This window comes from Lepidochelys kempii, chromosome 25 (genome assembly GCF_965140285.1).
Source record: "Lepidochelys kempii isolate rLepKem1 chromosome 25, rLepKem1.hap1, whole genome shotgun sequence".
NCBI lineage: Eukaryota > Metazoa > Chordata > Testudines > Cheloniidae > Lepidochelys > Lepidochelys kempii.
The window spans coordinates 4,992,449-5,016,414 of record NC_136404.1 but is presented as its reverse complement, the minus strand read 5'-3'; the positions used below and the strand labels follow the sequence as shown (position 1 = coordinate 5,016,414).

The 23,966-nt window shown below is 51.5% G+C and overlaps 1 protein-coding gene across 3 annotated transcripts in view; it reads left to right on the top strand.

Annotated features, from left to right (window-relative positions):
- Nucleotides 1-22,800, top strand: part of KANK3 (KN motif and ankyrin repeat domains 3) — a 55,356-nt gene extending 32,556 nt beyond the window's left edge. For 2 of the 3 annotated variants that reach the window (XM_073323986.2, XM_073323985.2), the window contains 10 exons: nucleotides 637-718; nucleotides 4,160-6,079; nucleotides 7,036-7,135; nucleotides 7,373-7,630; nucleotides 10,286-10,373; nucleotides 11,338-11,557; nucleotides 12,831-12,973; nucleotides 13,792-13,992; nucleotides 14,851-14,949; nucleotides 16,824-22,800. In XM_073323986.2, coding sequence (XP_073180087.1) covers nucleotides 682-718; nucleotides 4,160-6,079; nucleotides 7,036-7,135; nucleotides 7,373-7,630; nucleotides 10,286-10,373; nucleotides 11,338-11,557; nucleotides 12,831-12,973; nucleotides 13,792-13,992; nucleotides 14,851-14,949; nucleotides 16,824-16,880 — 3,123 coding nt within the window. In that variant the 5' untranslated portion in view covers nucleotides 637-681 and the 3' untranslated portion in view covers nucleotides 16,881-22,800. The remainder of the gene's footprint in view (nucleotides 1-636; nucleotides 719-4,159; nucleotides 6,080-7,035; nucleotides 7,136-7,372; nucleotides 7,631-10,285; nucleotides 10,374-11,337; nucleotides 11,558-12,830; nucleotides 12,974-13,791; nucleotides 13,993-14,850; nucleotides 14,950-16,823) is intronic. The other variant, XM_073323987.2, reaches the window with a different exon arrangement.
- The last annotated feature ends 1,166 nt before the right edge of the window (nucleotides 22,801-23,966 follow it).

The window sequence follows — 23,966 nt, the reverse complement described above, 5'->3', positions numbered from 1 at the left end:
GTCCTGAGCAGAAGCTGGGGCGTGGCACAGATTGCCCTTTCTCTGATGCAATTGGTTCCTGTTCAGGGTGGAGGGGCCCGAGCAGGGTCTTCTCCTCCTTTACCTTTCAGGTTATATTTTCTTTTCCAAGTTTCCACTTCAGGTCTCCTCCTTCCCTCTGTTCCCCAGAATGCATTGTGGAGTCTAGCTGCAATTTCCCCTAACCCTCCTATGCTGTGCTTTGAGGCAGGTTGCCTAGAGTGTGTGGGGGGTGGCTAAAGACTTCCAGGGCAGGAGCCAAGAGAAATCCTGTGGAATGGAGTTGGGGAAAGGAAGACAGAGGGTGGGAAAGGCAGGCTCCTGGCTCCCGCTGCGTTGAGTGTTCCATGAGGCCGTCTCTGCAGGAGGAGGAACGCTGAGTCTGTCTGGGCACAGAGCTTTGTGAGGGAGGTGGGTTGCACCGTGTGATGTGGCGGGAGGCTGTTTCCTTGTGATTGGGGTTTCTTTGTGATGTTTTGATGTATGAAGTGGAATTGGGGTGTGAAGCTGGGAGGGCAGTTGGGGTGGCATAGATGGGCTTCCTTCCAGTCTGTGCCGCTGAGAGTCACAACCCATCTACCAGGAGGGAATTCACTCCCGCTTGTATTGTCTTTTCAGATTTGCAGTCCGCTGGTCTATGGTTTTGTGATCCCCTAAGAGAAGATGGCACAGCCCATACACCTGAACCAGAATCTCCCAGGTAAAGACACAGGCAGCTCCTACCTAAGGGGTACCAAGATAATGTGTTCTCCTAGTGCTCACCTCTGAATGTAGAGATGGGGCACCCCCTGCCTTCCCACGGAAGGAGATGAAAGGGGGTGACCAACCTCTTCCATGAATGCAAATGGCAGGGGCTGCAGACTAATCAGAGCCGTCTGCACCTCCAAGGCTGCAGCCAGGGCTGGCCTTAGGGAAAATGGCACCCTGGACGAACTTGTATTTTGGCGCCCCACCCCCCATCACTCCTGGCCCCCACAGGCTCCCTGGGCTTTCCCCCGCCCTCTCCCACACATTACCTCTGGGCCCCGCTGCCTCCCCTAGTGTTTAATTTGTATTGAAAGAGACCTCAGCCCTGGCACAAATTAAGCACTGGCAGGGTGGCCTGATACTGGCTGGGCACCCAGCTCTGAAGGCAACGCCGCCACCAGCAGCCATGCAGCGGTAAGGGTGGCCTGGCATATGGTGTATTGCCACCTTTCTGCGCTGCGGTTGTGGCTTGTGGTGCCTGATGCTCGGCATGTGGCTTTGCGCTATCACATGGGGGCTGCATCTTGCCAGAGCCCATGGCCCTTCTGGCTCACCCAGGGCACCATTTCAGATTTGGGGGAGGAAACTATAACCATGATTCCAGGGACTGCAAAATATTCCGAATCCCAAGCCTTGAAGTATCCGTTTTGGAGCTTTAACTTAGATATCAGAAACACACGTTTGATACTTTGTACACTATCTTTATTAGAGATATATGAAAATAAATAAAATCCGCTTAAAATCTGTGTTACTCCCATTATCTGCTGTAGTCAGTTGTTTTTCACTAAAAACATAATTTTAACATATGTGATAAGGGTTTTTTTCTCTTTTATTAAGAAAGAGAATTTAATTTTCTAATTATTTTGGCATTTACGTTTACCAGTCTCAATCATGTGTGTGACTCACTGACATTGGACTCTATCATTGCTACTGGTATCAGAGCTGGAACTGCGTTTATTTTCATGCAAATTTTAAGTTATTTTACAGATATAACTAAAAATACAATTTGAAAATAAGCGACCTTCATCTGCCCAGTGTCTATAGTTCTGTGTTTAGCTAATTTTTTTTAAACGGGCACTGCTAAGGTTAGTACAAGCTAAAGTTACATTCTAGGAGGATACTATTATTGGACTGTACCACTTTAAATAATGACTGACAAAGCACAATATGATAATAACAGTAATAATGATAATTACTCCAGCCAGGACAGGTTAGGCATTTTAGACCTCACTACTCAAAGAATTCAATGAAAGCATAAAGAGAAGAAATAAAATGACGAAATGCACAGACCAGTCAAAACACTAAAATAACAGCACTTTGAAAGAATAAAATGACAGAGAATATATGTGCATTGCAGGAAGTACCAACAAGTAACAACAACAAGATAAGTATGTGTTGGGGGGCGATGAGTGTGAGAGAGACAGCGTGTGTGAGCTGGGGAAGTGTGTGGGAGACCTTTAAGAGAGCGGCACTCATCAGTCTGAAGGTTCCTTCAGACACAGCAGCAGCTGCCAGCAGCTCCGTCCCTCTCTTGGTGAGCCCTGTCCTCAGACACACACCCCGCTCTGTGGAGATGGGGTACATAGGTGGGGGGCAAGGGACACCCTGACATCAGCACCCCTCCTCCCTCCGCCTCGTACAGCAAATGGGAAGCTTCCAGGAACAGTTGCCAGGGGGCAGGAGCTGCGGGGCTGCAGACACCAGCAGAGCAGGAGGGGGAGGGGCATCCCTGCTCAGGAGATGCCCCGTTTATAATGGTACCCTGGGCTTTCTCCCAGTTCACCCCTATGTAAGGCTTCCCCTGGCTGCAGCCGTATCTGTCTGTGGGCTGTTGGTAGAGCTGAGCAAAACCCAGCATTTCTACCCAGCAGGAAATTCCTGTGTGTCAACATTTGTTTTCACACAAATCGGGATGAAAAGTTGAAATTTTGAACTTTTTTGTAAAATGGAAAGTCTGAGAAATTTTGATTTGGAAATGTTGAATCCTTTCACTTTGTTCAAATGACTCGAAATGCTTCTTTCCAGTCATTTTAACATGAAACTGCGTGGACCTGTTGTGGTGCATTGCCTCATGGGATTTCAGGAGCCTGATGCTCCCATTCTCCCTATGAACCAGACTCCCTGTCCAGACTACATCTCCCATGATGCACCACACAGCTTGGGCTGAGGGAAATCTACCCTGCATTATGGGAGATGCAGTCCTCCAGGGAGGTTGGCTCATCAGAGAGAACGCAGGGGGCAGAGGCTGAACTACAAGGCCCTGTGCTTTAGGGAAATGCATTTTAATGTTTTATTGAACAGATTTGAAATGACCTGTTTTGGATCAGTTCAACGAAATGAAATATTCTGATTTGGGTCAAACACAAACAAAATGGAATATTTTATTTTGATTGATCACTGATGGGAAATTGAAAATTTTTGGTAAAATCAAGATTTTCCCACTGAAAACTTCAACTTTGTGGAAACTGCATTTTGTTTCAGAAAATCACTGTGGCAGAAAATTCCCAACAAGCTCTACAATCATTCTAGTCGGGATTCAGAGCTAATCCAGTGGGAGGGTTGCACACCTGAGTCAAGTGGAGAGTGGACCCTGGGGGTCAGACACCCTCGCTGTCTGTCCATTCGTGCTGATGACAGAGGGTTTCCCTCAGATGCTCCGGGGCTGGGCCATACACCTGATTTGACTGGCAGCTGCACCAGGCAGGGATGGGGAGCTGGGCACCACCACCCCCTCGCTGCTCCTCTCTACCTTAACCCCAGAGTGAAGGCCTTTTCATGAAGCATAGACTCCTAACCTCTCTCTGGGTCTGATCCACACCTATTGCCACCACTGCCCTCAATGGGCATTGAATCAGGCCCTAGGTCACTTTGTCTCATGGCTCTGTCCCTGCTGAACGTGCCCCAGTTCAGCATCCTCTGACCATGGACTGACCGGGCTGCTTCCCCTCCCTCTTAAGGACCCTGAATTAATCCTCACCCTCAAATTTGGGTGTGACACTCACATGGGTCCAGAGCAGAGGGCACCTGGGGTTATTCCAGACCCCTGCTTCCCATCTTCTGCCAGGTGAGAAAGCTCCAGGCCTTTTCGTCTAGTCTGGGCACCTACGTGAACTTTCTGTGGCATCAAACACTCGCCCTGCGTCCAGCAGGAAAAGCTGAGAACATGCAGACACATGGGTGCTGGAACAATGTGTGTAGTGGGGGTGCTGAGAGCCATTGAACCGAACTGTAAACTCTGTATGTGATGGAAATCGCTTCAAGCCAGGGAGTGTGGCAGCCCGCCTCCCCCAGCCCCCCTAGTTCTAGCACCTCTGGAGACAGGGACAGGAGATGGGTTTGACGAACTTAGTCTTTCTTGACTGTACCAATGGTTTCCCTTTGGCTTTCCTGACAGATTTAGGTGGCCCCTTCTTGTACAGAGATCAGGATGATGGGGAGAAGAGCTCCTACTCTGTGGAAACCCCCTACGGCTTCCTGCTAGACCTCGATTTTCTGAAATATGTCGATGACATTGAGAGTGGCCAAACTCTCAAGAAGGTGCCATTGTACCGGAAAGCGAAAGGGCCCAAGCAGCAGCCCAGTTCCCTGAGAAGCCCCAGCGGCCACACCAGTGGATGGACCTCCACCGAGTCTCTGGCATCCACGGCCAGCGAGGAGGGAAGGAACGTGCTCCTATTATCTCCACACATCAGAACGCAGTCTGGGTCCTCAGAAATGAGAGAGCCCCTGAGCAAACAGGCTTCCAACCCCGTGTCTCCAACTCCAGTTATAAATCTCCTCCCACCCCCTGCCCCCAAATCCTTCATGCAAAATCCCCAGGTGGAGAAAACCTTGCAAGAGACAAGTAGGAGGTTAGAGCTCGAGCAGCTCCATTTGCTGATTAGTAGAGGTGCCCAGATGACTGGGCCACCCAGCAGTCCCTCTAAAACATGCATCTCCGTCTCCAGTACCGCTTCTTTTCACCAGACACACTCCTCCTCTGCTGTCCCTTCGAATGGAAATGGGGACAGCCAAGCCACACCTCCGACGGGCTCTATGAGAATAAGCCCTTTGAATTCTGGAAGGAGCACCCCAGCCACCAACATCAGCCCAGCGCATTTGCAGCATGTGCGGGAGCAGATGGCTGCTGCCCTCAAACAACTCAAAGAGCTGGAGGAACAAGTCAAGACGATCCCAGTCCTAGAAATGAAAATCTGCAAACTGAAACGGGAGAAGGAGAAGCTGATGGCGGGTTTGCAGGAGCCACCCCTGCCCGAAACGAGCGAGGCTTCTGTTTTCAGCTTTCCACCCAGGTCTCTTGGCGCAGGGGTTGCCAGGGCAAGCCAGGAAGCTCCTGCGGAACTGGAAAGGGAACTAGAGTCAGTGAAGGCTCGAGCGAGTAAAATCACGGAATTAAGGAGACTCACTGAGAAATTGTCTGCTTCGGACAGGAACGTGCGAGCCAGCAGTGCGGCTGCCCGCCCCGCAAGGACCATGGAGAAAGCATGTAAGTCTGTAGGTGTGGGCGATGAGGTGAACATGAAGGAGGCTGTGTTCTACTACCGATCTCAGAAGCCATGCCATGAGATTCCCGTCGGCCAAGAGACTGAGACCAAGGATGCTGCAGTTTGGGTCGTGGAGTCCTTGTTAGGGCTTCCTACGGAAGCAGAGAAGGAAATGGAGCTGCTGCAGCACACGATTGGCCACCAGAGAGAGGTCATCACCATGATGGAAGGGCACTTGAAGGACGCGACTAAGGAGCTTGAGGAGTTAAGAGTAGAGGTTTGTTCTAGAAGGCCAAGAACTTTGATAGATAAGGAAATAATGGCCAAGCCTCAGATGGTAGAAGCACACGCAGAGGCTGCAGTACCAATGCAGAGCCAGGGGGTGGGCAGCCACTTGGAAATGATCGATAAGGGTGTGGATTGCTCATCACTGATGTTGTGCATTGGAGCCAACTGCAATTTGGAAAGTAGAGAAGTTGCTGTAGGTCCAGATTCAACAGCCCAGTACGAAGAGAAGGATACCCAAGCTGATCTAGAGGCAGGAATCGATGCAGCAATGGAAGAAACCGATCAAGGTGTGGCTGGTGATAAGACTGAACAAACCCCCAGTGGAGCCGGAGAAGGCGGAAACCAGATGGACGTTGCTGAGTCTGGCGTCGCCAGTGGCACTAAGACTGCCATGCCTCGGGGAGGGACAGGGACAGTGGAAGTGGAGCAAGGTTCACGTTTAATTCCCCAGGACTCCAGGAAAGGCGTGCACGGGTCTATGTGTGCACCACAGGAAATGCCTTTGGAGAAGGACAATAGCACTCCTCTGAGTCCTGGGCCTGGTGAGTCACTTACGCCAGCATCTGCTGCCTGCTGACAAGTCTCGCCCCTGCTCAGGCCCTGGCAGAACACGCCCATTTGCATTTCTTTTCAAGCAGTAATTGGACAGAAACCAGGCTGTTAGCTGGAGCCTGAACCCCCAGTATCCTGGTTCTCCACTCACTCACACCGGTTTGACACCGTCCCATTAACTTCAGTGGAGCTACTCAGCGGTGTCAGTGAGTGGAGACCCAGGGTCCCTCCTTCCAACCTGAGAGGAGGCTGTGTTGATCAGGCATCTGGGCAGATGAGCTCATCATAGGTCATGTGACAGCGATTCTAGTAACCACGTGCTTCCAGCCCCAGTGAATCAGCCCAGAGGTTTGTGGGGTGAGTGAGGATCTGCAGGCTGGGGAGGGGGAGCGCTGTGTTTGTGCAGAGCAGGACAGGTGGAGCCATTGTGTGGGGGAGGAGGGGTACGAGCGGCAGGGATTGTGCGCTTGTGTTTGGGGGCACAGGACCTGGGCATGGCTAGGAGCTCCCACACCAGGGCAGGCAGCCATTGAGAAATAGAGCCCCGAGTGCTGTGGGTTAGAGCTGCCCTCCTCGGCACATGCAGGACGCCGCCCGAGCCCGGGGCTCTGCTGAAGCTCGGGGTGTCCAGACGGATGGAGCAGCAGATTCCCCTGTGCTTTGTTACTGTCTAGTGAGACAAAGGCAGAACAAATTCCAGGCCTTCGGGGCGGGAGACGGAGCTACAAGTGGCAAATCCCCCAGCCCAGCAGGCTCTGGGCAGGAAGCCTCCTTGCCCAAACCCAGCCGGTTCTCACCCCCAGCCTCTCCTGGACAGCCTCCCGTCCCCACCCAAACTCCTTTCCAGGAACTTGGGGTTGGGGGGGGGTGGAGTAAGACCCTGGTCCTGTGTCTGTGCCGAGGTTGGGCTTTCCGCCGTGTGACTTTCCCATCTCTGTTTCCTCAGGCGCCCTGAAGTCGATCATGAAGAAGCGGGATGGGTTTCCAAAGAGCGAGGCCGAGGGCGGGAGGAAGAGTCTGCAGTTCGTGGGGGTGCTGAACGGGGAGTACGTGCCCTTCATTCCATCTCTTGCCAGGGTGCAAGCTCCAACACTCGCAGATCTCCGTAAACCACGTCCCAGTCCCACAGCAGGGCAAGAAGCTGCCCTGATTGCAACACGCCATGTGTGTGTTGGGGGCAGGGAGCAGCGTGAGCCCAGCTCTCCCTCTGCACAGTACGGGTGCCGTGAGAGAAGGTGGCAGATCTCACTGCAGTGCCCTGACTCTGCTTTCCCTCACGGCAGGTACGAGAGCACGTCCAGTGAGGAGGAGGAGGAGGACAGTGGAGACAGCTCCTCTGAGAAGATTTCACCCACCAGCTCTGACAGCGACGCGGAGGGCGACGCGAACACCTGGGACGAGGAGATTGGTGTGAACGTTGGTGAGACTGCGAGCAGCATGGAGGGTCCAGAGCCAGGCACAGAGCAGAGGAAGAGAAAAGGGGAGCACAAACTGGGGACAGAGAGCGCACCAGCCCTGGACCCCACCGAGGTGAAAGAGAAGTAAGTGCAGGGTAGCCTCTCCAGGGCTGGAATTTCTGCCTGGCACCCACCAGCAGCCAAGCTTCATCAGAAAGGCCCAGTTATATGAGAGCGGTCCAGCCCGAAACCCCCTGGAAACAGAGGGGAATGGGGCTGAAGGAGGAGTTGTCTAGAGCCCCTTCCACAGAAACATCTCCCTCTCAGCAGCGTCCAGGGAATCTGGGCCCAAGCTGGCCAAAAAAGCCAATTTTATTTCTGCGAAAATGTCCAAGAAATGATTTTGTTCTAATTTTGCAATAGAAAATTCCTTCCCTCCCCAGTGAACACCACAAAACAGAGCCACAACATTCATCTCGTTTCTGACTCTTTGTGGCCACAACTGGACCCATTTGGTGAAACATTTGAATTGTATTTTTTTGACAGGAAAAATAATTGAGTTTAAAAAATCCGGCCAGCCCTAATCTCAGCTGAATTGGTTAGTAAATGGATCGGCCATTGAAACTTATCCTCCCACCCTACCCTACCCCACCCCACCCCACCCCAGGGCAAGCCAGCATCTCCCAGCTGGGCGCTGCCTGCAGAGGCTGTTAGAGCCATCACTTGTGGCAACTGGTGAAGCTAAGGTTGCTAAACAGTTTGCATTCTCCCCCCATTTCCACATGCTCCTAGCTTTGTAAAACATTCCCCCTTGGGGGCTGGCATCTGCCCTGGTTGGGTTCTGCTAGAAGGTGAATCTTTCAGGAAATTGGAGCAAAACTCTACCAGCTGTATCTGTGTTATGGGGGGTGCAGGGGGGAATTCTCCCTGCTTGGTGTTTTGAGTAGGGTCTCATTAAAACAGTGGAAAGTTGAAAACAGGCCTGGGTGCAAACTACTCTGGGGACATTGTTCTGTTGGGGGAAAAAACAGATTTCAGTTTAGCAGTCTGCCCCTTTGAAATCTGTGATGAAGCATGCACAAAGAAAGCCTCCTTTGATCTGCAGGTGCGCCCAGTTTGCTAAAGGTGCTGTAACAGCTCCTAGGGCCAGAGGGAGGAAGTGCACTGCCCTTGGCTGAGGCTCCTAGCAAGAAAAGCCATAAGTCCTCCAGGGGCAATCAGGGGAGCATGTGTCCAGGAGAGCCTTGCTGTACTTTTGAGAAGGGGTAGCATGTGTTCCCCCGTGCAGCCCTTCCCCTGAATGACTGGAAAACCATTCATAAATGGCAAGGTGCAAGATATATGTAATTTAGACAGAAAACAAATAAGAGGGAACATGATAAGGGTATAGGAAATAATGAATGGTACAGAAAAGATGGATCGGGCACTACTGAAACAAGAACAAAGACACCTCCAAGGCAGAAAATTTAAAACGGAAATAGGGAGACTTCCTTTTTACACAACTCTCACTGCCTCTGGATATAATTGAGGGCAATTGCGCAGCAGGATTAAAAAATAGATACAACGTTTCTATGAGAACATCCACATTGGCTAGGATTAAAAAACCCACAAAGCTTGGAATGGGTAAAAAACCCCTTGGGCATCAGCCAACCACTAAATGATGAGTTAGGAAGACATTTCTGCTGTGGCCATGTTATACCATAATTGCCCACTTTAGGGTTTTTGCAGCTGAGACTGGCCAGTGTTGGAGACGGGACGCTAACCTAGATGGAGCTTTGGTCTAACCCAGCTGGGCACTCCCTCCATTCCGGTGTCGTTGCTTGCTAGGGCCTGTAGTCATTTCTCTGGGAGCTCCTAGGAAGCAGAGACTGAAACACACGCTCCCTCAGTGCTGCAGTCCGGGAGCCTTTGGGCCCGCGCAGAACACAAATGGGATTCTGAATGATGGAAATAATGGCATAATAATAAGGGCAACCCCCCAGGAAGGCAGGAATCCAGATCGGCCCTTTGACCCGTCTAGCCTGACCCTCCCTGCTGCACTGGATCAGATATTTGTGCCTTTACTCTGGGATCCAGTCTCTGGCTGTTACCAATGTCTGATGTCTCAGAATCCCATGCCCAACACCTGAGTGTTGAGAGCGTCCCTGCTGCAGAAGAGGAAGGATAATCTTGTGGCTCTGGCACTTGCCTAAGACCCAGACATTTTGATTCAATGCCTCACTCTGTTCCATGCTCCCTGTGTGACCCTGGGGGAGCCGTGGGCCCTCCTGTCTGGGCCTCGGTTTCCTGTCTGCAAAGCGGGAAGTAGCAGATGAATCTGTGAATGTTTGTGAGGTGCTGAAATCCGCTGGCAAGGGGAGCCACCGATGCATCTGGCCGGTAGTTGCCAGGGCGTGCGGAGGGAGAGGTCATGGCTGTCTCCACTCATGCCTGGAAGCAGCACATGGATCGTTTTCTTTTCTCCGAACAACCTGTTGAGTCTGTTGCTAATGAATTCCCCCCCGCCCCACACCTCCCATTTTGTGCTTTAATGAGCAACTAACTCAACTGCTGCAACCGCCCCCCCCCCCCCCCAGCCTGTTCTGCCAGAGATTGAAAAGCAGTTCCTGGCTGCTCCTCGCACCCTGAGGCATGGCTAGAAGCTGGCCTGATGTTTATGCACATGTCCGTCAGGAACTCTAGGATCATGTTGTTAGCCAGCATCTGCGCCCACTCGAGGCCTGCCCCTGCTGTTCTGCAGGCCACCTCCTTCTCTGTGGTAACACTGCAGACAACTCGTCCCATTGCTGCTTTTCACAGGTTTGAACTGAGCCCAAGGATGAGAGAGGCCTGCATAATTGTGAAGCACCACCTCAGCCATCCCAGTGCTGTGAAGAGCAAAGAGGTGGTGAGTAGCAGGGGGTGCCGAGAGGTGGAGCAGCTGGGCTTGCCCTAGGTGGTCACTTCTGCGGTGCCCATAATCGGCAACACTGAGCATGAGGAAAAGATCTGTGAGCCAGGACAATGGAAGACTAGTCGTTTCCCTGCATGCCATACGCTGGACGCCCTGCTCGCCCCGGAGCGCCCCTTTGGGTGTTGGGGGGCGTATTTTGCTTTAGTGCAGAAGGAATTGTTCTGGGCAGGTCTCTGGCCTGTGTCATGCAGGAGGTCAGATGAGATGATCACCGTGGGTCCCTTTGGCCTAGGAATCTATGAATCCCACCCCAACCCCTCCCTGTCCTTCTCTGTGCTGCATGCAGCCTTGGAGTCATGGTCTGAGTCACTAACCCCTCCTTCTGGCTGGGCTCAGCCTGACATTCCAGGCATCACAGACCCTGAGAGACTGGAGGCTGAACAGTCTGTGCTCTCTGCATCCCCATAACCCCACGGGATTTATCCAGGGCTCTCTTACCCAGCACACACAATCCCCTCAGCATGCTGGGAAAGCCCTGCGGGCAGTTACAGAGCCAGCTGCTGCCTGCTACCCATGTCTCCAGAAATCTGTGCCTTCCCTCCTGGGGCTTCCTGTCCATGGCCACTCCCAGCCCAGGGAATGCCTAGCGCCATGTGTAGAAGGTTCAGCACTGGCCTGTCCTCCAGGGCCTTGGTGCAGCTCGGATCCATGCCATGTCATCGAGGGGGAGAGGTGTAAGGAATTGCACTGCTTTGCATTTGAGGCAATGGGAGGACTTGGCTGGGGATGGCGCAGCCTAGGGCCACAGCTGCTCGTGGGAACGCTGGCTCCCCAGGCTTTGTGTTAGGGTGAAACTTAGCAGAGGAAGTGTTGAGAGCAGAAAGGGCTTTGGCTGATGAGCACGTTCACTTGGAGATAAGCATTTCCCAGCTTGAGGCCTGCCCTTCTCCTTCCCCAGCTGTCCAGCAGCAGCATCCTCCTCCAGGAGTGGTTCCGAGTATCTAGCCAGAAGTCCTCCGTCCCAGAGATGGTCGCCAACCACCTCCTGGCCTTCACGGAGGTCTCTCCGGGGATGCTGGCCCATGTGGTCAATCTCTCGGATGGGAACGGTAACACAGCTCTCCACTACAGCGTCTCACACTCCAACTTCCAGATCGTGCAGCTGCTCCTGGACACTGGTTAGTAGCCTTCTGCTTACCCCTGGGGCCCTGTGTAATCCTGTTGAGCCGGGAAGTGGGGATGGCTCAGCTGAGGGTTCTGCATTAGGAGACGGGAGCTGAGACCTTGGATCCCTTTCCAACAGCTGCCCTGCTCCCTGGGCTCCCCTTGGCTGCTGCTCCCGAGCCCTCCCAGGAAACACACCCATCTGGGAGACCTGACCCACCACCTCCTCCTGGCAGCCGTACCTTCCTCTCCTAACGCCCCCTAGTGGCCAGGCTCTAGCCCGAGAAACTAGCCTGTGCTCGAGGTGTAGAACGCGTCACTGGCCCGTGCCCTGTGGTTACAGAGACATGTCAGGTGAATTAGGCCTGAAAATGAACCTATTACACAAGCATTTCCCTGCCCTCAGCATCCATCCCAGGGTCCCCCGTTCCTCTGCCAGCAGATTCCTGCGGTGGTCGAATCTGATGCAGGAGAGCTGCCCATGGGCACTGCAGGGCGGGTGCAGTTACAAACACATGGACGGGGTGTTGGTGTCTGTGCTGTGACAAGGGGCCTGATCTCGCTGCCCTCATTCGTGCCCCACCTGCAGTCCAAGGTGCCACCTGAGTACAGAGTGCAAGACGCAGCCCTGGCAGTGGCCATTGCAGGGGCATGTGAAAGTGGGTCCCTGTGCAGAACACTGTTCAGTGCAGCCATTAGGCATTTGTCATGAGCTCAGGTAGCTGAAGTAGCTTCTGCGGCCCCTGACGTGGCCCACCCCTGGCAGGGTGGGGAACAGAACAGGACATTCCATGCAGCAGCAGATCCTCCCGTCCCAGTCTTGCTCCACGCCCTGCATAGAGCCGCGCAGGGCTCCATGCTGCACAGAGCACGTCAAACCTCCTTTGCAGCCCTAGGAACCCAGCACGGGGTTCCCCGCAAGACCGCAGCTGTGGAGGAGGGGGCTGGGTTTGCCTTACGTGCCCAGCAAACATGGACCGTAGGGCAGCGTCAAGGGAACGAGGCCTTTCCAAACGGCAGAGCAGCCCACGGCGAGTGGGTCTGACCCCTCGCCTGGGAAGGGTGGGGCCATGCAGTCTGGTGACTGCGCCATGGCCCAGCAGTGCCAGCGTGAGGTGCTCTGCAGCCAACGCACATGCAGAAAGCAGACGTCCCAGCGCGCAATAGCTCAGCAGCCGCAGGCCTTGACTTGAGACGAGCTCTTGGAATCAGAACCGAGGGCAGTTCTGCTGCTGAGCGTTCTGGCCTGCTGGGGTCTACAGCACTCCCCCACTTCTCTTTCTGCAGGGGTCTGCAACGTTGACCATCAGAATAAAGCCGGCTACACGGCCCTCATGCTGGCCGCTCTGGCCTCGGTGGAACACGAAGACGATATGAACGTGGTCAGGAGACTCTTCAGCATGGGAAACGTCAATGCCAAGGCGAGCCAGGTCAGCGCGAGCAGGGCCGCTCCCTGCAGCCCAGTCACCTCTACTCGAAACCCCCAGATTCAGCCCTGCTGAGCTCCCAGGCCGTGCCACTGTCTTCCACTGTTGGAAAGAACAGCTTGTGAGCAGATGGGCCGGCTCACCTGAGTGGCATGGCTCCTTTCTGTCCCCTGATGGGTTGCCCTAAGTTTTGGAAGCTACTCCTGCTTTGGACCAAAACAAGCTTTGTTTTACCCCGTGATCTCTGGGTGGGACAGGCTGGCTGCAGGCGGCTCCCCACGGGGCCAGGAACACGAGCCAAGCCAGCTTACTGCAGAGTCTCCGAGAGCTTTCCAAATAGCGCTTGTCACTGTCAGCAGCTGCGGACCAGATCCTGCGTGTGCTCTGTGCTGAGCACCCCATGCTCTGTCGCTGGCAGGACCAAGCATGTTCCTTGTTGAGATTTGCCTTCTGTGTGATGCTGCCCCTTTTCCGTGCATGGGGCCCCGAGGGAACCAGGACTTGGGGGGAAGGAGGGTAACCGGCAGACTTGGGGGATGGGCAAAGACATACAGGTCCACGGGGGAGAAGACCCCGGGGAAGTGGAAAGAATCCCTCCTCCCCCTGTGGGGCACATGAGCCATGGCTGAGTAGTCCCCGTCCTCTCCCTGCAGTCGTTACCCCCTCTGGCCTAGTCTGAGTCTGTGGGTCCTGGGGACATGTCTATCTAGGAGAGGTCCAGCTGCTACTAATATCCCCTCTCCCAGCTGGAGGGGACCAGGCCAGGTCTCTTCTGAGTCTCCTCTTGCATTCGGCTCCCCTCACTCTCCCCTTGCTTGCAGGCTGGCCAGACGGCGCTGATGCTGGCAGTCAGCCACGGCAGGCAGGAGATGGTCGAAGCCGTGCTGGCCTGTGGAGCCGACGTCAACCTGCAGGACGAGGAAGGCTCCACAGCCCTGATGTGCGCCTGCGAGCACGGGCGAGTGGAGACCGTGAGGCTGCTCCTGGCCCAGCCAGCTTGTGAAGTCTCCATTGTGGATAACGTAAGTCACTGCCTGCCCCACTCACCCCCAGGGACCACAATGCTGGGTTCTCTCCACTGCTGCATCATGCTGCATACTCTGATGTGCAGCCACCTGTATGACAGAGCTGGGTCAATTGCTCCGGGCTGGGGATTTTCCCCTTTGTTGGCCTGCAAATTATCCACAAACAGGGTTTGATTGTTCCCCGTGTATTTGCTGTCAGTGATTGTTTGACTAACCCTTTTATGTGAACAAACTTCAGCCTGTCGGGAGCTCGCAAACCGCCCACTTGGCCTAGTCACCCGACATGGCATCTGATTGATCATCTCCAGCCTCAGGTAGTGTTTCTGCTGCCTGATGGACTAACCGGGAATAAAGCACAGTGCTTGCCCTTGTTTGCACGTGAAACCAAGGATTGTAAAGATCAGCTGTGCCCCGAACATTCAGATACTGCAAGGCCAGAGGGGCCCATAGTCTGATTTATACAACACAGGCCAGAGAACTGCCCCATGGAAGCACATGGAAACACAAACCCCTTCAAACAAACAGCCCACAACAAGGGGGCCAACCCGACTGAAGCCGGCAGCTGCACTCCATGGCCAGGCCAAAATCAAGAGGGGAGGTGGGTCTGGCAGGCCCTGCTTTTTAAAAGCCATGCCGGTTCCCATTTAGAACCTGTCTCCTATGTCATCACACCATCCTTTATACCGGCCCCCGGACCTTTACCTGGGAGAGAAGTTCAGTAACTTGCCCAGCCTGTCAGGTCCTGGCGTTTGCTGCCTGTTCCAGGGCATTGAAAGCTCCGAATGCTCAGTATTGTGTTACTGAAACTGTACCGCTGTGAGCTCTCTGAGGAACCCTTTTCCTTTTCTTCCCTAGGATGGGAATAACGCCGTGGCCATCGCTCTGGAGGCCGGTCACAGCAACATTGCAGTATTGATTTACGCTCACCTCAACAACTCCAAAGCACAGTCACCCGTGAGTACCCAAAGGCTCCCCCAATGGAAACCATGACAACTTTGGCCCCATCTAGACGGTCCAACGTGCTGTGTAGGAAACAGGTCACCATGCTCACCGGGACCTGCTGAAAGCACAGTCCAGACATTTCCCAAGCTGGCTTTTAAATGCAAATGACTGCTGAACTCTCACTGGGTGATAGGCCAGGGGGGTTAGCAGAGGTCCCAGCATTGGCCCTCTCCAAGCTGGGAGGCTTATGAAAACCTGAGACAACAGCATGGTGAACTGACTACAAATAAATCCAGCCTGGATCTCTCAGGAATTGAACTCTGTGCTGCCATCTTATAAAAGGGAGGGATCTTGCAGGGTGGGGTTCAGGGAGGAATAACAAGAAGTCACCCAATGGATCTGCCCAAAGGCAAGGTTAAGATGGATAGGGACTAACCTTTCCCATCAAGGTTAGTGGTGAGGTCTCCCAAGGGAAGTGGTGAAAGCCCCAGCCTTGGAATTGTTTAACCCTTGAGCAAGACCGAGCTCCAGGGTAGGCTCTGTGCGGACCAGCCTGCCCAGGCTGAGGGAGAATTATTTGTATTGAATATATTAGGAATTGTTAAGCAGGCAAAACAAAAGCTGGGATTTCCCATATGTGCGAGAACTATTCATGAGAACATAAGAATGGCAACACTGGGCCAGACCAAAGGTCCATCTACCCAGTATCCTGTCTTCTGACAGTGGCCAATGCGAGATTCTTCAGAGGGAATTGACAGCACAGGGCAATCGTCAAGTGATCCGCTCTCCAATGTATGTGAAACTGGCTTCTGACACCCAGGAAAGGGGGAATTCGGAAAAGGCATCTTTCAGAATGGCCTCAGAACTATGTGCCATCCACCTCAATGAGTTTGTGCTAAGGTCCCACTTGGTGTTTCATTGGCTTAGTGTGGTGTCACTCAACCACCTGGTGGAGAGACGCGGGGGTGGAGTTCTAAGGAACATCCCAGAAGTTCCTCTCTAGCGCTCAGCTCTTCTGAAATGCAGTTGTTATTTTTTCATCTTGCCTCTAGACTCAGTAATTATTGCTCTCAATCAGAACAGCAGCTCTACGTAGTGCCCCAGTGACATACGCATACAAATGCATGTAAATCACAAGACATAGGAGGAAAGCAGAATCTAGGAAGTAAATGACATTATTATTAAACTGTACGCGATTTTCTGCTGTTTGTGTTGATTGTATTATAAAGTTGGACTAACTGCCAGAGTTTTCAGCATCTGTCCTAGCTGGAGCACTGACACGCGAGGAAGGCTAAGAGCTAGGCTGGTATTTCTCAGGGTGGTTCTTAGCTGGGATGCATATTTTGGGTGAAAGTTTGAAGCAGACAGGTTCAGCCATTAGGGAGTTCTCTGAGTTTGGAAGCGGAGAGGTAATTTCATGCACTCAGATATATTTTCAGATGCTTTTTTTTGCACTTAGTTGACTCTGAAGCAGCATTAAAGTTTTAATTGTGTCCTGTCCCTGGGCCGGGTGTAAGAGCCACTCCGCTGAATTGATTAAATTAGAAGAGATTTTTTTAAAGCCCCGTCCAGGCTACTTCTGCAGTGACTGGCGTTCTTCCCGGGGCTCTCCCAGAGATGCTCAGCTGGGTTACACCCAAAAGAAGGGGTGACTCGTAATATAGATGAAAAATTCTCATAAGGCATCAACAAGGAATTGGCTACTGAGCAGAGCTTATTTGCATGTTCCCCAGACTGACCTACTGGGGCCTGTCCTCCCACTGCCCTAGCTGACCAGCGCATCGGGGCTGGATCGAGAGGATCCCTTTGGTCCCATACACAGGAATGGAGGCTGTTGTTTCTGCATCCTAGAAAAGTTTAGTGACTGATGTTCTCTCTCTCTGCAGCAGGGGACCCCACCGATAGCCTTGAAGAGCTCTAGCAATCTAACGAAGAAGCATTAGAGAAGCCTTCACATCCCAGGCAGCTGGATTCTCCAGGCAGTTACTCTTCATAGTCCTGAAATCGGAAACTCCCCCATAATCTCATCACATCCAAGAACTCGAGCCAGGTCCATATGTTGGATCATCGCCCAAGATTCCGTGTGTTTATATTCCTGTCCAGTGTGACAGGCATCTATTCTCAGCCTAATTAACCCAATCTCCACAGAAGGGAAGCAACTTGCACTAATCTGTGTCATGGGGGCTGCTTGTAGAGTGCAACTGCTTACAGTGAAACAGAGGGTCACTTCCAGCATTTCCTCTCTCCTCCCCACCTTGATGCTTGTCTAGGCTGAACTGGGCACGTTGCCCTACACGGGGCAGCCATGAGCACTGTTTATAACATCATACCGAGAGCTGGTAGAAAAGTTGGGTTTCACCATGGAGATTTTCAGCAAAAATAGGAAAAAATCATCTGCATCTAAATTTTCCACAGAAAATTTCAATTTTTCAGTGGAAATTTGAATCCCAAAATACCTGAGGCTGAAAACAAAACAAAAGGCCAAAAATGAAAAGTTTGATGGGGAAATGCAGCTGTAGTTGCTCAGGTCCCCCTCTCCTCTGCGGGCTGTGTTGTTCTGCTGCTTTACGGCAGGGACACTCTGTCGTGCCAAGAACTCTTATTTAGCATTTGAAACATAACTGGGGGTGGTGGCTGGGCTGCTGGTCACTGCCCTGCTGCCAGTTCCTGCAATGTGTCTGACTGCCACTTCCTGGGTTTGGGCCCTTGTCATGCATATGCATGACTTCATTAGCATACTCCACGTCTTTCCTTTTTTTTTTTCTTTTTTTAACAACTAAACAAACAAACCAATACCCTCATTGTTCATACCATGGGGAGATGTGATTCTGCTGCTGCTCAGTCGCTTTCAATGAGTCTTTCTGGTTTTTTTGACCATTGGATCGTAATGGGCTCTCACCTCCGCTGGGAGTCTTGGAACAGCATCAGTTTCCCTTGGTCAAGGCGGCGTGTCTCCCAGATAACCGACCCAGGTATCCAATGATCTTGTGTCTGATAGGTCCACATCCCTTGCAGTCCCAGCAGGCAGCATCCCTTTGCTCGGTGTTGGTCTTATTATCAGGATGTTTCTAGTTTGGTGTGTAGGACGTTTATCACCGGTACCGGCAAGAGATGCTTATGGCTCTGTCTCAGCAAAAATCCTTCTTTTGATCTCATGTGATCTTGGAGCAACCGGACAAATCACCTCAGCCTTATCCCCCCATGAACCATTATTCCAAATTTTAACTGATTCCCCAGGGCGTAGTTTCCCTCTGGGGCACCGTGGTTTTGTCATAGTAGTACATTTTTATGCCTTCATCTTTCTCTTTCCTTCCATACCTGTTGGTGCCTCTGTTCTTTAGCTGCACCCTGTTTGATCTTAAGCTGAGAAAGTTGATTTCGTACCTAACACCCTGGCACAAGCTCTACAGGCAACTTACCACATTCTAAACACTCTTAATTTTCATGCCCCATTCTACAAGCCCAGGTTCTGAAAGGCAGAAGTTTGAAGCGGTATCTGCCAAAAGGAGAGTTACAAGTACTGTACACAGCCGTGAGCTCTAAGAGATCTAGAAGGGTGAAAATGTTGGCACCTGCTATCTCTCCCAAGATTTCATGTAGGTCCGTCTGTGATAATGCTCCCTTCTTATGTTAGTGTTTAATTCCTTGGGTTTGAGACACAAGTGAAAAATCCAGATTTCTTTTGTACTATCACCAGTGATGCACCCAGTCTGTGGGTTCCTCAGCCCTTTCGGTTACTTCCATGGCTTGGAGACATTGCAGTTCTTCCTGGAGTCTGCCTCTCAGGGCCACAGGTACCTTCCTAGCTGTGTGTTTTAAACAGTTTACATCCTTCTTCAAAGTTATTTTATGCATGACTGCCAATTTTCCCAAGCCTTTGAACACATCTGTATCTACTGAAGTTTTGATGCCTTGTGACAAGTTGTGTCCTGTATTAATCAGCTTGCATATTAGTCCCAACTGTTGACCTGATTCCAGGCCCAATATAGGTGTTCTATGTCCTATAAGAAAGATGTATTTAGTCCTTTCTTATAGGTGAGAATGAGCCAGCATCAGCCCACCACAGGACTACGGAGTCCATTATAAGCTGTCTGGACATTTGCCTGTTTTGTCAGTGGGGTCTTGTATTTTAAAGTTCACACCATTGTGCTGGTTGTACATTGGGGTCCATGCTTGTATCTACATTATATGTGATTTGTGAGCCATTAGTATTACGAGTGATGAACCAATTCTCGTCTACTGGCAGCTTTATGGTATCAGCGTACACTGGCTCCTCACTGGAGCTATCACCATATTCCTGCATTGCATCCACCATTTTCTGTTGGCTGCATTGGTTAGCAAAATGGTTGTTCTTGAGACACACGCTGCACTTCTGTCCAAATGCTGGGCATTGTTTGTACACAAGTTTGGTTCCACATGTCCCACGTTTGTTCGGAATGGCCCTTCCACAGACATTTTTTTTTGCCCTTTCTCATATTGATTGGTGTCAGTTTATCACTTTTGTGTATGTGCGTCTCCTTGTCCTGCTATGCAGTGACCTCCTGTACCATGTCCCTGGTACCCTCTTTGCTTAAAGCCCATATTTACAGTTCTGCCTATTCTGCTGCTTTGCAGGTGTTTATGGCTTTTTCCAAAGTTAAGTCACCGTCTCTCAGTAAAGATTCCTGTAGCATTAGATTATTGCAGCCTAGCTCTAATCAAGGAATTTGTTAGGGGCCCAAAGATGCAAGACTGACTCTTTTATGCTTGAAGTCTGTGACGTAATCCTCAGTGCCTTTGTTTTCCTTTTGCACTCGTGTGGAGAAGATTTAAGTGTCTTTCTTTCTAGGAATGTGATGAGTCTGAAACTGTGTCCTTATCAAAATCTTCACTGTCCTCAGGGGACAGCTAGAAGCTGTTAAAAAGATCTAGAGCTTCCCTTCCAGTTACAGTTAGCAATGAGGCTACTTTTGGGGCTTCCACTCAAGGAGCCTGCACCTATTGCCATCATGTATAGAACAAACAGTGTTTAAACCTCATCCAGGATTCCTCTATGTTCCCCATTAACCTGAGTTCCAGTGGTGGCTTTATGCTATCCTTTTTTTGGTCTGTGTTACAGAGGAGGTGGGTTTACGGAGCAGGGAGAGGGGGGAGCTCCTCTGATGAAGGGCTGCTTGAAACAATCCCTCTTTCCTTAACATGCTGCCTTTAAATGTTCTCCAGACCGTGCTCTCCCCTCTGGCCACTTCTGGTACCACGTGTTGTTCTGCTACTTTATGAAACGGATGCTGTTTTATAGAAAGGATTTTATTTAGCATTTGAAACTTAACTGTGGGTGGTGGCTGTGTTGCTGATCACTGCCCTGTGTTCTGGCTGCACCTGGCGCTCAGGTGCTGCAAGATATCAGGCTACCTCTTCCTGGAGTTGTGCCTCAGCACATAGGCTATGCTCCCTTGTTGGACTACATATCCCATGATGCACCAGTCTCCCCTCTTGGAGAAGTCCACCAGGGTGCATCATGGGAGATGTAGTCCATCTGGTGAGGCAGGCCCATAGAGGATAATGTGGACATGAAGCACCTGAACTACACCTCCCATGAGGCACCATGGCAGTATTTCCAAATCCAAATACTTTGGTTTTCAGGCATTCAGTTTTTCAACAAAAAAATTCTGACATTTCTGTAGGAGAACCTGCACTTTTCATGGAAAAAAATGTATTTTAGTTCCAAAACAGTTTCAATGGAAAATTAATTACTGATTTAATCAGCTTGGCAGGAACTCGCTATTGTGTTTGCTGTAGTGCACTGGTTTGGGAGGTGGATGGAGTACCAGAGTGGGGTAGCCCCATACCCATGAATCCACTCACTCTCCAGCTGGAGCTTTTTTGGAGTTCCCACAGCTGGTACCGCCTCCTCCCACATGGGGCCGGTCCCCTTTTCCCAATGGGGCGGGTGGGGGAGGAGGCAGGGAAATTCCCTTTAAAACTTTTCCCCCCTCTCTTTTAAAGAAACTGGTAGCTTTTAGCTGTGAAGGCAGCTGAAGCTCCTCTTGCCGCTTACTCACCATTCCATCCAGCCCTGCCAGAGACAGCTTGGGGGGAGGAGCAAAAGGGCAGAGGCAGCTGGGAAGGTTACATAAGTGAGCAAAAAGTGGAAGTAGCAGCTGACAGGGCGGCCAAGCTTGTGCTGGGAGGGGAAGAGCTAAAATTATAGGTCCATGGGGATGAATGTGGCCGGGGGCAACAAACACATGGAATGGAACCGCAAATATCTAAACCAGAGCAGGGCTTTCCGGGGACACGTCACTACTGGGCTTTCAGGTTCTGCTGCTCAGCTACAGTGCAAGTGACCCTGCCAGTTTCCAGTAGCCGGAGGCCAGGGGAGCAAAGGGCAAGCATTCCCAGAGCCCTGCCACCTCACTTTACCCCCCCCGCCCTTTCCTTCACTGGGGCAGGAGCTGGACCCAGCCATTGAAAAACATTTAAAAGCTCTATGACCTCCGGAAGCAGCCTGAAAAGCAGGTGGAGAGTCCCCCTCCCTTCCCTTGATCTCCGCACGGGCAGACACACTGTGCGGGCCTCACACCAGCACTGCACCTTTCGCCCACAATCCAATAAATCATAGTCCATGACCTCCCAGTGCCCCTTGCACATGGGATGGGATGGTATCCCTGATTCCAAGAGGGCCTGCTCACTTAGGCTTATATGGGAGCTAGGCACCTAAATTTATTTGAGGACCTGGTCCTTATCCCCTTTTCAGTCCAATTTTTCACTCAGCCCTTCTCGAAGGACTCAGAACCTGTCAATCAGTGTTAAACGCACTGCATGGCTGAACATACTCGGCTTACAGGGGGCGTTACTGGCAACTGCACTGAGAGTTTCACTAACTCCCTGAGGGGGCCTCCCGCCAGCCATAAAAATCAGAATATTGGGTCATGAAAATTTTAAGTGGGTTTGAAAAAGTGATCGCCTCCTCTTGTGGCCAGCAATGCAGTCCAACAGCTCTGTGAGAAACAGGAACCTCCTTTACAATCTTCCCATCACATGGCAGGTGTGTTAGCTCAGAACCACAAAGGCTGAGCCAGGACACACCTACATGTCCTTGAGTTAGTAGACAACGGTGCTGGAGCACCTGGGGCATTTGAGAGCTTACAGCTGGGTTTGTTACCACTGGCTGCTTCTATGTTATCAGTATAGAGCAGTGGTCCCAAAACTTTTCCTCTCCCCCACCCTCACCTCCCACTTACCAGTCATGGGATGTGTCCACATTCCCCCCGCCCCAGCTGGGAGCCAAATCATGGCTAGGGGTGAGGACCAGGGGCTGAGAGTAGGGGCTGAGCCACGGCCAGGAGCAGGGCCAGAGCGGAACTGGGAGCAGAGCGGGGCTGGCCTGGGCAGCCCCTGGACATTCCTCCACGCCCCCAAAGGGAAGCGCACCCCACAGTTTGGGGACCACTGGTGTAGAGCCAGCAGTTCCAGCCTTACTCTCCCAGACCAGTTATTTGTCCCAACCAGACTTTGTCTGAGCCACGTTTATAGAATCTGAGAACTGCTCTTCTGATAAGCAATGGGCAAAAGCCCAGAGCCTCAGAGGTATTTGGGCCTCTAACCCCTATTGATTTCAGTGGAAGTTAGGTGCCTAAATACCTTTAAGGATTTGGGCCGAGGCTCCCATGCTTGTTGCACCAGACCTGTCTGCTATACAGTGAAGTGGATGTAGGATGTTCACAGCAGCTCTCTAGCACTGAAACCCAGCTGATTACACTTGCTTTGTATGTTCCACCCATGAAAATGCTTTCGCCTGGTGTCTCTGTTTGCTCATATTTTAATATGGTTTATTTTTAAAAATATAAATAAAATGTAAAATTAAATATATTTTAAAATCAAGTCAAGGTGCCATCAGCATCCCCTTAACCATTTAAGGCTGCCTCCAACTGAGGTGTCCAGAACCTGAGCTTTACAGAACAAGGTTACCAGCTCATGGTTTCACATGATTTCTTCCAAGTTTCTTATGCATTGGCTGAAGCAATTATGCCTGCTTCCCCCAGGCAGCTTTCCAGAAGGTGTGGGCTGGACATAAGAATCACTGGGTGAAATATTCAGCTGTGTTAGGCAGGTCAGCCTAGCAAAAATGGTCATGTTGGACTTTAAAATCTATGAATTAATTTCTCAGTTGCAATTCCTGGCCCCTTTGCTCTGTCCTAATGTGCTGGTTAGACTAAGGCCCATGTGGTCATATGGGAGGCCAGCCCACGTGCTAGCATCATCTTTGGTATTTGTGCACTCAGCACTCGCTGCTCCTATGAGCAGAGCCCTACCAAATTCACAGCCATGAAAAATGTGTCAAGAGACCGTGAAATCTGGTCTTTTGTGTACTTTTACCCAATGCTCTACAGAGTTCACAGGGGAGACCAGCGGTTCTCAAACTGGGGGTGGGGTCCTCAACCCAAAAGGAGGTTGCAAGGTTATTGTGGGGGGAGGAGCGGGGGATTGTAGTATTTCCACCCTTACTTCCGTGCTGCCCTCGGAGTTAGATGGCTGGAAAGCAGCAACTGCTGGCCAGGTACCCAGCTTTGAAGGCAGCACTCCTCAAGCAGTAGCACAGAAGGGTGGCGATACCCTACCAGGCCATTCTGACTTCTGCGGTGCTGCCTTCAGGGCCGGGCTCCCGGCCAGCAGTCGCCGCTCTCCAACCGCCCAGCTCTGAAGGCAGCAGAGCAGAAGTAAGAGTGCCAATACCGCATGCTGGCTATAATAATCTTGTGACCACGCTGGCCCCACAACCCACAGTTACACAACTCTGAAATTTCAGATTTAAATATCTGAAATCATGAAATTTATTATTTTTAAAATCCTATGATGATGAAATTGACCAAAGTGGATGCTGAATTTGGTAATGCCCTACCTATCAGACCTGCTCAGCCACCTTGGAATGGACTATCACTGCACTGACTAATTCCCACAAACAGAATAGACAAGGGAAATCAGGGGCTGAAGAGGACATTATTACAATTGTTCTTGTTACCGCCGAGGCTGCGGTCTGCCAGATGAAC